Source organism: Hypanus sabinus, chromosome 3 (genome assembly GCF_030144855.1).
Source record: "Hypanus sabinus isolate sHypSab1 chromosome 3, sHypSab1.hap1, whole genome shotgun sequence".
Classification (NCBI taxonomy): domain Eukaryota; kingdom Metazoa; phylum Chordata; class Chondrichthyes; order Myliobatiformes; family Dasyatidae; genus Hypanus; species Hypanus sabinus.
Window position 1 is genome coordinate 159,503,154 of NC_082708.1, and position 12,803 is coordinate 159,515,956.

At 42.3% G+C, this 12,803-nt stretch overlaps 2 protein-coding genes across 7 annotated transcripts in view; one reads left to right on the forward strand and one right to left on the reverse strand.

Annotated features, from left to right (window-relative positions):
- dapp1 (dual adaptor of phosphotyrosine and 3-phosphoinositides) overlaps nucleotides 1–3,089 on the forward strand; it is a 237,343-nt gene extending 234,254 nt beyond the window's left edge. For 2 of the 6 annotated variants that reach the window (XM_059965466.1, XM_059965462.1), the window contains exon 13: nucleotides 987–3,074. In XM_059965466.1, coding sequence (XP_059821449.1) covers nucleotides 987–1,016 — 30 coding nt within the window. In that variant the 3' untranslated portion in view covers nucleotides 1,017–3,074. Of the gene's footprint in view, nucleotides 1–986 lie in introns of all 6 variants that reach the window. The other 4 variants (XM_059965461.1, XM_059965463.1, XM_059965465.1 and 1 more) reach the window with 4 other exon arrangements.
- Nucleotides 3,090–3,937: 848 nt separating this feature from the next.
- lamtor3 (late endosomal/lysosomal adaptor, MAPK and MTOR activator 3) overlaps nucleotides 3,938–12,803 on the reverse strand; it is a 34,431-nt gene continuing 25,565 nt past the window's right edge. The window contains exons 6-7 of the mRNA XM_059965472.1: nucleotides 7,879–7,942; nucleotides 3,938–4,567 (exon numbers count right to left, since the gene is read on the reverse strand). Of these exons, the coding sequence (XP_059821455.1) occupies nucleotides 4,494–4,567; nucleotides 7,879–7,942 (138 nt within the window). The 3' untranslated portion in view covers nucleotides 3,938–4,493. The remainder of the gene's footprint in view (nucleotides 4,568–7,878; nucleotides 7,943–12,803) is intronic.

A 12,803-nucleotide genomic window follows, 5' to 3' on the forward strand; every position in this document is an offset into this window, starting at 1 on the left:
TTTCTTAATTCACCTCTAGCTGGCCTATCACTGAGACCACATTCTTTTCCCGACCCCCTACAAGATTTCTCAGCCAGGGGAAATATCTTCTGGATATAGTCGAGCCCTAGTTAAGTTTCAATGGGATCTCCTCCTCTATCCTGGGATGACATGAATTGGATCATTGTAACAGTAAATTACCCTGTATGTTAACTCGTCTCAGTTAGCTGTGCTATTGTGTTCAGAATGGAGACACAAGACTGCAGATGGTGGAAATCTGGAGTAACACACCAAGGAGCTAGAGGCAGCATTGAAGGAAAAAGGACAGTCAGGCATTTCGGGTCCTGATAGCAGGACTTGACCCGAAATGTTTACTGTTGATTGAACACAGAAATTTACAGGTCCTTCGGCCCACAATGTTGTGCTGACCATCTAGAACCTGCCTAGAATTTCCCTACTGCACAGCCCTCTATTTTTCTAAGCTCCATGTACTTACCCAAGGCTCTTAGAAGACCCTATTGTATGCGCTTCTGCTGCCAGCAGCACATTCCACGCACCCACCACCTTGTGTGGAAAAACTGACCCAACATCCCCTCGGTACCTATTTCCAAGCACCTTAAAACTGTGCCCCCTCGTGGTTACCATTTCAGCCCTGAGAAAAAGCCTCTGGCTGTCCACACGATCAATGCCCATCACCATCTTATACACATCTATCAGGTCTCCTCTCATCCTCTGTTGCTCCAAGGAGAAAAGACCAAGTGCACTCAACCTATTCTCATAAGGTGTACCCTCCAATCCAGGCAACAATCTTGTAACTTTCCTCTGCACTCTATGATTTTTCATGGGATGAATCCACCTACCTCCCTCCAAATATATCTGTCCTTAACTGGTCAAGTCAGTCCAGCACTGACAGCAGCTGAGAGTAGAGGAGAGCAAATTAGTTTATTGCTGTGCAGAGGTGATCAGCTATCCTGCTACAACTAATGTGTTTCTTCTTCCTATTCCAGTCTCAAATGAAGAAAGCTACGAAAACTTAAACCAGCAAGAATTTCCTCCAGAACAGCTTTTAATGAACTTCACTTAAAAGTGTAGATTTGGAAGAATTTCTAAAACTTGCTATAGTTTTACTTTCATGAAGTTACACCAAGATCCTTTGCCCATCAAAAACATTGGGTCCTTTTACTGGAGGAATAGAATTCAACAGCAGGTGGTAAACTTGGAACCTACATTTATGCATTTTTCTGTATTACAAAAAGGATGCAATAACTTTGGGGGAATATAATATAAACTGGAGCTTGTACCTCAAGCTCTGACAAAATGGAAATAACAATACCTGTGTGTTATAGTGGTTAAACAGGATGAGTGCATGGAGAAAACTTGTGTAAAGCATAAGCAAAATGTTATAGCTGTAAAGTTATGTAGATATCATTGGTTAACCGAGAAAAGATGGAACAGTAGGTTACCCAGCAATAACTCTCTTACCCTTTGCAGAGTCAGCTTGATAAATGTTTCTTAATTTAAATTATTTAATCTCATCAACCGATATTTGCAGATTTTGCATAATGTTAAGAATGTGCTTGAGAGAAGTTTTTAACATATTACCTTAATACAGGTGAAACCCTCGCATCTTGTATGCTGTGGTCGGGCATGCTTTGAATCCAGCAACATTAGTTTGCAGACCGACCACCAAGATGGCTGTATTAGAATTTTAGATTAGTAAAATTTGAGATATGAAATAAAAATTTGCTCATGGAATTTTTCTCTTCATACCATGTACCCACACAGAGGACTGAACCAGTTTATTGATCACACATGGGTATAATTGCATAGCCTGGGCTTGTTGCCTGTTACTGTGAATTATCTCTAAATAAATAAAGTTGGCAAAGGCCCTGATTAATTGTAATCAGCTTTTGATATTGTCTGATCCCAGGCCCTTATCTACAAAGTATCATACCACATTGAGAAGGCCATTGACTTATTGCCAAGCTCTGTCCTTACTGCAGCTTAGGATTTTGGTGTTGTGAGACTGGCAAATTTTCTGGACTATTGGATGTTACTTGTTTTTATTATGCTATACTTGTAGTGATTTTCTAGGGAAACCAGTGCAAACTTTGCTGGCTCCACCCTCACAACTGGCTCTGGCCACGCACTCTGCCTGGACTTATCGCACTCCACACTAATAAGCAAGCAAGCAGTACTGCTGAATTATTGGAGTATCAGCACACCCACCCATGTCAAAACTATCAATATGGTTTATGCTCCTTTAAAGGCAAAAACAAGAGAGCAGGACAGAACACTTCCTTTTGAGTCAAACAACACACACGAAATGCTAGTGGAACGCAGCAGGCCAGGCAGCATCTATAAGGAGAAGCACTGTCGACGTTTTGGGCTGAGACCCTTCATCAGAACTAACTGAAAGGATTTGCTAAGAGATTTGCTAATTTTGTGTGTGTTGTTTGAATTTCCAGCATCTGCAGATTTCCTTGTGTTTGTCCTTTTGAGTCAAGGCAGTTTGCAAGTTTAAAACCGAACTTTGGGTTAAGCTTCAGATTTTGCTAGTAAGGCTGAAAAAGAATGACAATAATCCTGTTAAATCAAACTAAGTGGCACAGGAATAATAAAAAAATTACTACATGTTGATGGAATGAAAAATTCAACTAAATTTTAATATAGATACTTGCTAACAAATTAATTTCACAGCTAATAAAGATTTCACTGGGAAGTCACAGAAATGCAACACAGATACAAGTGCTTTAGCCTATTAAGTCCACCCCTACTATGGTACTGAACTAGCTAGTCCTAGTTTTCCTGCAATCAGCCCATATCACTCCAAGCCCTGCCCCTTCATGTACCCATCCAAGTGCTCTTATCCAATAATGCCACAACCATTTCCTCTGACAGCTCATTCCATCTATGCTCTCACCCTCCACATGGTAGCATAGTGGCTATCATAATCACATTATAGCACAAAAAACAAGGTTTTTTCCTAGAACAGCAGCATTATTTTTCTTTTGTACATTATGATATAAGAGATAGTGGAAAAGGTTCTGAAGACAAGTTGGTACGAACTTGGAGGAACTCAGCAGGCCAGGCAGCATCTATGGAAAGAGTACATCGACTGTTTACTCTTTTTCAATAGATGCTGCCTGCCCTGCTGAGTTCCTCCAGCATTTTGTGTGTGTTGCTTGGATTTCCAGCATCCGCAGATTTTCTCGTTTGTAATTGATAGGAACCTTATTCTTCAAACACAGGTCCCAGATCAGGTCTGTCTATTGTTTTTGTTCCAGAATGCAAATTAAAACATCTTTAACATTTTTTTAAAGAACAAATCAGTCACGCCACACACTTTAAACAGTTAGACCATCTAGAAATTCTTAACATGACAAAGTTTCACCAAACTTTAAAACCTCAAATGTGTTTGTTAGAAATGATCACCAGCTGAATGAAAACCCTTTCCATTAAATGAAGTATTATGTAGTTTTAACTCAATAGAACAGATGTTTTACAAGCTCAGCATGAACCCAAAGAACTTCATAGCTAAGAGCGCTGTTTAACAGAAGAAACTCAGCAGTCAACTTGCAGCCAAGAAAAGTGAAATCAAAGAAAATTTAAACAGAACTATAATTGTTGCAAACATGAAATAGAAACAAAATGTGGAAACTCTCAGGTGTTCCAAATGAGGTGGAAACAAGTGTTAAGTGTTTCAGGTTCAGAACTCGGATGAATCTCAGAACTGAAAGACAGAACCAGCTACAGCCTGGCTGAGTCTTGTCCTCTCAAGTCAATAGCCCCCACCCCCAAACACTTTGAGACAGAGAAATCTCCACTAACACAAAAATGCATCTTTAAAATGAGATTAGCTAACATTTTAAAATAAATGAGATTACAAAGACAACATTATAAATATACTGGTTTATTTCAAAGTGCTGTACACGTTAACAGAAACAAGCTGGACAGATCTGATGACTTTGTTTAATTCAAAACTGTATTGGACTCTGGTCTCCTACAGACTGTGATTCTGGATTTAATAACAAGATCTCAGAATCAGAAAAGAACAAGTCTGAAATTATACCAACAGCTTTAAATGACTGAGACCTTCACTTTGTACATGAAATCTAGAAAAGCAAATGCAATTTATATACCATAATAATTTAAATACAGCCTTGGTTCTCTCTTCCCTACACTGCGCCTCCAAAAATAAGCCAATGCATCATGACATTCAGAGACTAGAAGCAGTATTAACTTGCACAAATTATATTTTATATACAAATTGACTGGGAGCACCTAAAGGAAATCAGAACTCTGAGCTGGCACAGCTGTTGAGCAAAGGAATAGCCAGTCGATGTTGCAGGAAAGCCATGCACAATCTTAGACTCAATTTCAGCAGCATTAACTCGACAAGTTACCTTTTTAAGATATCATAATGTACAAATTTTGTAAATTATGCTGCCTAACAACTTGCCAGTAAGTTCACAATGTTCAAGGCAATGGGCGTATTTTCTGGAGTCTGCAGTTCATGAAACTTCCACAGCTTGGCGCAGCTCTTCAAACAATGGTGCCAGCTCCTTCTCCAAACTGACGATTAATCCTTTAAGACACAACACAACAGTGTAACGGTGGCTAATCATTTTACAGTTACACATCAACACACTGAAAAATCCATTTGACCCTCCAATCCACATTACAACTTCCTATCCATCCCCTTGTCCTTCACATTGATTTTCTTCTCTTTGAACCAAACCCATAGTATCTTTTTTAAAGATGAACAGAGTACTAAGATAAACATCCAAAGGTCCTCACTACCACAAATCTGACTTCTAAAATCATTTTCACCAAGACCAAGCAGCTGAATGTCACTAGATTGAGAGTTGACCCCACAGCAGGTGAGCTCTACCATAGACTCACTAACTTCATCTGTTTCAGTAGACAGTACGCAGACTGAAAAAAATGGCACTTTTCAAACACAGAATGAATTTCAAATCTTCTAGCATCATTGAGAAGAGTCACAGAGCAATGCAGCACGAGTACAGGCCCTTCAGCCCAATGGGCCCGTGATATACACCTAACTGGTCCCAGTTTCCTGTATTCAGCCCATATCCCTCCAGGGCACTCTCTTCCATGTACAGGTAGTCCCCGAGTTACGAATGTCCAACTTATGGACAACTCGTACTTACGAACGGAGGGAGAAGAACATCGTCCACCATTTTAAGTCGTTGCCATTAACACTGTGTTGAGTGTGTAACTTTATATTTGGCTTAAATATTTCTTAGCAAAATTCACCCTGACCCCCCCCCCCCACCTTTCCAGTCAGCACCACCCCCACTTGTCCCATTTAACTTGTCTCAATGCAGGTGGACTTTAGGACCCGGAGTGACCCACCGCCCACAGCTGCTGCTATATTTGTTTTATTAAGTGCAATCATGAACAATAGCCAGATCAGAAATGCTGATCAAGTCAACTAGTTCCTAAAGAGAACTCTGATAGGCCAATCAGAAGATTCACTGCTGCTCAGCGATAGAACATAAAATCCGCAGTGATCGCGATTGAAAATAAAGTGGAAATAATAAAATGACTAGAAAGAGGTGAAATGCCATCAGTCATTGGAAAAGTGTTAGGCTACAGTTGGTCAACAATCAGAACAACTTTAAAGGATACAAGTAAAGGATAAAGAGAGAATAATGGAGCATGTGAAAGGCCCTGCCCCGATGAAAGCTACAATTATTACTAAGCAACACAGTGGTTTAATTATTGAAATACATACGTTTCTGAAGTGTTTTATATGCATAGAAAGGTAAAATATATACTATATACTAAGACAAATGTTTGACTAACTGATGCTAAATAATACCGGATGTACCTGTTCTGACGTACATACAAATCCAACTTAAAGACGGACTCAGGAACGGAACTCATTCATAACCCGGGGACTGCCTGTACTTATAAAAGAGATTCTTAAAGTGCGCTAACTTCCCTATTCCTCTCCCTGGGGTCAGATTCTCTTTTTTTCCTCTCTCCCTGAAGTTAGAGCCCCACTATCCCTTTCTTTCTTGCTTTAGGATTATACCCCTACTACCCCCACCCTGGGGTTACACTCCCACTAATCTCCTCTCCCTGGAATTATACCCACTAACAACCCCCTTTCCCCTCTCTTTGCCCTTGGGGTTATTACACCTCCATTCACCCCCGATGAATATAATGAACTAAAGCAAAAGTCATAAAGTTGATAAGACACATTTAAAAATAGGCTATAGAAAATCAACCATTAGCAAGTGGGTGACAAAAGTTACAAAATATTGGAAAATGAGGTGTCAAGGCTGAATGTTAAACTACAGGAAATCAAGAAATGGAACAGAAATGGCCAAGTGCACTTGGCAGGGCGCACAATTGGAAGTCAAGTAACAAAAAAAAATACTGTATTGGAAATAATAAATTGTAGAGCCAATAAATAAGCTTAAAATTACTAAAATAAACTCATGTCATTTGTCTTCCCCGTCAGCTGTATTAAAAATTTATTTCAACAGCATAAAAAGGTGAATGTAAACCATGCAAGGACAATGCCAATGAACCTGGTCATTAAACTTCTTCATAAAGGATAGAAATGGTTTAAGGATATAATTATTTATTGTCACAGGTCTGGTTCTACTTGTGTTTTGTTCTTCATTTAATCCAACAAAACCCTTTGTTATTTGAAAGTCCAGTGAAATCATTACATAAAGCATCAATACCCACAATATCCTGTTTCCTTAAACATGATTTATTTATTTTTTATTTAGAGATGCAGCACATAATAAGCCATCCAGCCCTTTGAGCTGTGCACCCAGCAACCCCCAATTTAAGCCTAGCCTAACCACAGGACTATTTACCAATTAGCCTACTAACTGGTACATCTTTGGACTGTGTGAGGAAACTGGCGCAGCCCCCAGAGAAAACCCTCACATTTCATGAGGAGGCCAAACAAACCCCTTAAAGAAGACACCAGGACTGAACTCCGAAATCTGAAGCCCTGAGCTGTAATAGCATTGCACTAACCACTACGCTATCGTGGTGACTGTTATCAAATTCCAGTCTATGTCACTGTTTTATCAAGTGACCACCTCAGATGTATCCTAAGAAGCAACACCTCTCAAATAAAATATAAAACAGAACATGAAAGAGTAAGTTAACTCAACCGATCTAAACATCTACTACAACCTTTATGTTTGTCCATATATACAAATCTTATTAATAAAAAACATTCATGTTGAATCTTAGGATGAAATCTAAATCATTCTGCCAAAGTACTGTTCACCATCACTATCATTTATTTCTATGGCTCACAAGTGCTCTTCAGTTGTATCCCTTTTCACAGTTGCATCTTTCATAAAAAATGTCATCTCAGCAATAAACCTACTGTAACTTTATAGAGAAAAAGAAATACAAAGCATGTAGGCCATATCATAACACTTGCATGTAGAAGGGACTTTGTCTTGGTTCCACTAAAAGTACCTTGCATGTATGACAGGCAATTATGCCCACAGCAAATGCTGGAACTATAAACAAACTGCTGGAAGAATGCAATGGGTCAGGTGAAGCATCTCAAACAGAAACATTGACTGTCTAATTCCTTCCAGATACTGCCTGACTTGCTGAGTTCCTCCAGCAGTTTGTTTTTTCTATGTCTATAGCAGAACATTTTTTTTCAATAAATCCAGCAGGTTTATACAAAGTCTGTTCATCTGCCCTCTGATAAAATATTCTGTGGAGCAGCACTCTGTGGTTAGGAAACTAAAACAACCCTTGTGCTAAGTAGAAATCAAATATACTTTGGAGTGATGGAGCAAGATGTACAGCTAACATTCTAGGTGTCATTAAGGCTCAACAAAACCACGGGACCACATCACAGTAATGTGTACAACATACCTGTGTTAGCATCGTTGTTGGCTATGAAGCTGACCACCAAAGGCAACCGATTAAACTGAACAACCTAAAAAGCAAAGGAAAATGTTTCAATATTAACAATCAGGTGGACAAGACACAGGCTTGAGGAACTGGCTGAACACTAATAATGGAATGCCAACGGCTAGTAGGTTAAAACAGAAAGTGTGCACCTGTTCTTTAGGTTAAAGTGACCAACTTTCCAGCTCTGCACCTCAAACAGAAAGCAACACAGAACGGCATCAAGAGGAATACAGCATCACAGCTCATTCAGTCATTTTTTTTAAAAACACCATTAAATGAGGTCATGGCTTATATTCATCTCTATTCCATGACCCTTCCACATTGCTTTATGGCCTTTTATGCTTTTATTTAACCAAATTTGTACTGATCCCAGAATTAAAAGCTACATACATACTATGGCCACTACACAGGTACACCTGTATACCTGCTTATTAATACAAATATCTAATCAGCCAATCAACTCAATGCCTAAAAGCCTGCACCGTTGTCAAACATCACTGACAGCCCAGGACCCCAGCAGTTGGAAGTGGCAGCTGAGCCTCCCCCGTCACTTGGCCCGACCTGGAGCGCCAGACAACGCAACCCGTCGATCGATCCCCACGGGACGCGTCCACCAACCTCAAAGAGCTGCCAACAACACACTGCATCGATGGAAACCTGGAAAGATGCACTATTTACTGAGGAAGCGTGGAAAAAGAGCTGGGCTGCTGGTCAGATTGAAGCGGAGGGGCTTTAGGGTCCCTCTGCCCACCATCATACTAGCTAATGAGCAAGCCAAAGAGAACAAGGTGGATGACTTTAAAGGGAGATTCACCTACTGCAGGGAGATGCAGAACTGCTGTATATTTTGTTTCACAGAGACCTGGCTCTCCTCTGCCATCCCCAACTGTGCCATCCGACCAAAGGGATTTTCGATCCATCGGATGGACCGCACGGCATCTTCAGGCAAGACGAAAGGAGGTGGAGTCTGCCTACTGATCAACACTGCGTGGTGCTCGGACACAGTGGCACTGACAAGCTCCTGCAGTCTGGACCTGGTACATCTGTCGGTGAAATGTTGTCCCTATTATCTGCCTCGGGAGTTCACCTCGGTCATACTGACAGTGGTCTACATTCCCCCGCAGGCGGACGTGGAGTGTGCTGTGAATACACTGTATGCCAACATCAGTGAACTTGAGACCAGGTATCCGGAGGCTTTGCTCGGAGCCGGGGACTTTAACCAGGCCAACCTCAGAAAAGCACTGCCAAAGTTATACCAACATGTCTCCTGCTCCACTAGAGGCCCGAATATACTTGACCACTGCTACACAGCAGTCAAGGATGCCTGCTGTTCCGTCCCATGACCTCACTTCGGAAAATCGGACCATCAGGCCGTACTCCTCCTCCTGGCTTACAAACAGAAACTGAAGCGGGACATCACAGTGTCAAAAGTGTTGTTGCGTTGGACAAAGGAAACGGATGAGGTCCTCCGTGACTGCTTTGAATCGGTGGACTGGTTAGTGTTCAAGGACTTGGCAGCTAACCTCGATGAGTATGCCTCAGCTGTCACAGACTTTATCTGAAAATGCACAGAGGACTGTGTGTCTCGCAAGACGATCCGGGTATTCCCTAACCGGAAACCTTGGATGAATTATGATGTCCAGTCCCTTTTGAAGGCTAGAGCTGTGGCTTTTAGGTCCGGGGATACCAGTTGCTACATGGAATCCAGGCGTGAACTCTGGAAAGCCATTAAGGGCACCAAGAGGCAATATCGAGCCAAGTTGGAAGCCCAGGCTAACCAGTGGGATGCCAGTAGACTATGGCAGGGTCTAAGTGAGATCACTGGGCGCAAAGAAAAGGCTGGGAATATCAATAACTGTAGTGCTTCTCTTCCTGATGAACTTAACATATTCTACCCAAGATTCGAACAGAAGAGGAGCATCCCGCCCCCTCCGGATGAACCGGACCTGGTGGCATCGAGATTCATTGTCACTGAGGAAGACGTTAGAAGAGCCTTCCTGAAGATAAATCCAAGGAAGGCGACAGGCCCAGATGGCGTCCCGGGATGGGTTCTCGGGGCCTGTGCAAGCAAGCTAGCTGGAGTGTTTGCTGACATCTTCAACTGCTCCCTGCTTCAGTCTAAGATCCCCTTGTGTTTTAAGAAGGCAACAACAATCCCGGTGCCGAAGAAAAGCAAGGTGGCATGCCTGAATGACTACCAACCTGTGGCTCTGACATCAATTGCTACGAAGTGCTTTGAGCGATTGGTTATGGCACACATCAACCATAGCCTACCGGTCAACCTCGACGCTTTGCAATTCGCCTACCGGAGCAACAGGTCAACGGCAGATGCCATCTCTCTGGCACTACATTCCTCCTTAGAACACCTGGAGAATAAAGACGCATATGTAAGGCTCTTTTTCATCGACTACAGCTCTGCCTTTAATACCATCATTCCCAATAAACTGATTCCCAAGCTCCAGAACCTGGGTCTTAGCACTCAGATCTGCAGCTGGATCTTCAACTTCCTCACAGACAGGACCCAGGCTGTGAAAATAAGGGACAAGCTCTCCTCTACAATCACTGTGAGCACCGGTGCCCCACAAGGCTGTGTATTCAGCCCCCTGCTGTACTCACTGTACACCCATGATTGTGTAGCCAAGTTTCCATCGAACTCAATATATAAGTTTGCTGATGACACTACAATTGTAGGCCGTATCTTGGGTAATGATGAGTCTGAGTACAGAGAGGAAATTAAGAAACTGGTGGCATGGTGTGAAGACGATAACCTATCCCTCAACGTCAGCAAGACGAAGGAATTGGTTGTTAACTTCAGAAGGAGTAGCGGACCGCATGACCCCATCTACATCAGTGGTGCGCAGGTGGAACAGTTCAAAAGTTTTAAGTTTCTCGGGGTGAATATCACAAATGACCTGACTTGGTCTAACCAAGCAGAGTCCTCTGCCAAGAAGGCCCACCAGCGCCTTTACTTCCTGAGAAAGCTGAAGAAATTTGGTCTGTCCCTTAAAACCCTCACTAATTTTTATAGATCCATCATAGAAAGCATTCTTCTAGGGTGCATCACAACCTGGTATGGAAGATGTCCCGTCCAAGACCGGAAGAAACCGCAGAAGATCGTGAACATAGCCCAGCACATCACACAAACCAATCTTCCATCTTTGGACAACACACACAAAATGCTGGTGGAACACAGCAGGCCAGGCAGCATCTATAAGGAGAAGCACTGTCGACGTTTCGGGACCCACTTTACACCGCACGCTGTCGGAGCAGTGCTGCCAGGATAATCGAGGACACGATCCACCCAGCCAACACACTTTCTGTCCCTCTTCCCTCCGGGAGAAGGTTCAGGAGCTTGAAGATTCGTATGGCCAGATTTGGGAACAGCTTCTTTCCAACTGTGATAAGACTGCTGAACGGATCCTGACCCAGATCTGGGCCGTACCTTCCAAATATCCAGGCCTGACTTGCACTACCTTACTTTCCCTTTTCTATTTTCTAATTATGATTTATAATTTAAATTTTTATTATATTTACTTCAATTTGTACTCCAGGGAGCGTGAAATGCAGAAACAAATATCGCTGTGATGATTGTATGCTCTAGTATCAATTGTTTGGTGATAATAAAGTAAAGATGTTGTTCAGACTAAACATCGGAATAGGTAAAACACGTGATCTAAGTGACTCTGACTGTAGAATGATTATGGTGCCAGCTGAAGTGGTTGACTATCTCAGAAACTGCTGATGTCCTGGGATTTTCATGCACAACAGTCTCTAGAGTAGTGGTCTAAGCCCAAGATCCCACACCTCGGCCTTAGTGAAAGGCGAGATTGACCCCAAATCGGTTAGATACACGCATGTGCACCGGGGCAGAAAAGACCAGAAGTAAAAGCCCACAACCCGGAAGTAGAAATAATGTATAAACACCAGGGGTACCCGCCCTTTTTTTTGCACCGCGGACCGGCTTAATATTGACAATATTCTTGCGGACCGGCAGACTGGGGGGGGGGGGGGGTGATAAACACGACGGGAATACAGCGATACTCGAAAGGGGTTCCCTATGTCCAGTCTATTCTGCAATTTAGTTTTCGCAGTACTCAGCACTTAGCTGCTGTCCCGGGCTGCTCATGTATTTTTCCACCGAAAAAACTCAGGAGGTTTGTCTTTAAGTGCAGGGTGCTTGGACTCAAGGTACCGAAACAGTTTTGAGGACTTCATTGCCTCATTAGACAGCCTCCCACCCCCCCACCGCCAGTGCTTAAGGAAGCAGCCCAAGAAATAATGGATGCATTAGTGATAATTTTTCAAAACTCTGGATTACATTCTGGATCAGCTCCTGAGGATTGGAGGCTAGCTAATGTAACCCCACTTTTTAAAAAAGGAGGGAGAGAGAAACCAGGGAATTATAGACCAGTTAGTCTGACATCAGTAGTGGGGAAAATGCTAGAGTTGGTTATCAAAGATGTGATAACAGCACATTTGGAAAGAGGTGAAATCATCGGACAAAGTCAGCATGGATTTGTGAAAGGAAAATCATGTCTGACGAATCTTATAGAATTTTTTGAAGATGTAACTAGTAGAGTGGATAGGGGAGATCCAGTGGATGTTGTATATTTAGATTTTCAAAAGGCTTTTGACAAGGTCCCACACAGGAGATTAGTGTACAAACTTAAAGCACATGGTATTGGGGTTATGGTATTGATGTGGATAGAGAATTGGTTGGCAGACAGGAAGCAAAGAGTGGGAGTAAACGGGACCTTTTCAGAATGGCAGGCAGTGACTAATGGAGTACTGCAAGGCTCAGTGCTGGGACCCCAGTTGTTTACAATATATATTAATGATTTAGACGAGGGAATTAAATGCAGCATCTCCAAGTTTGCGGATGACAT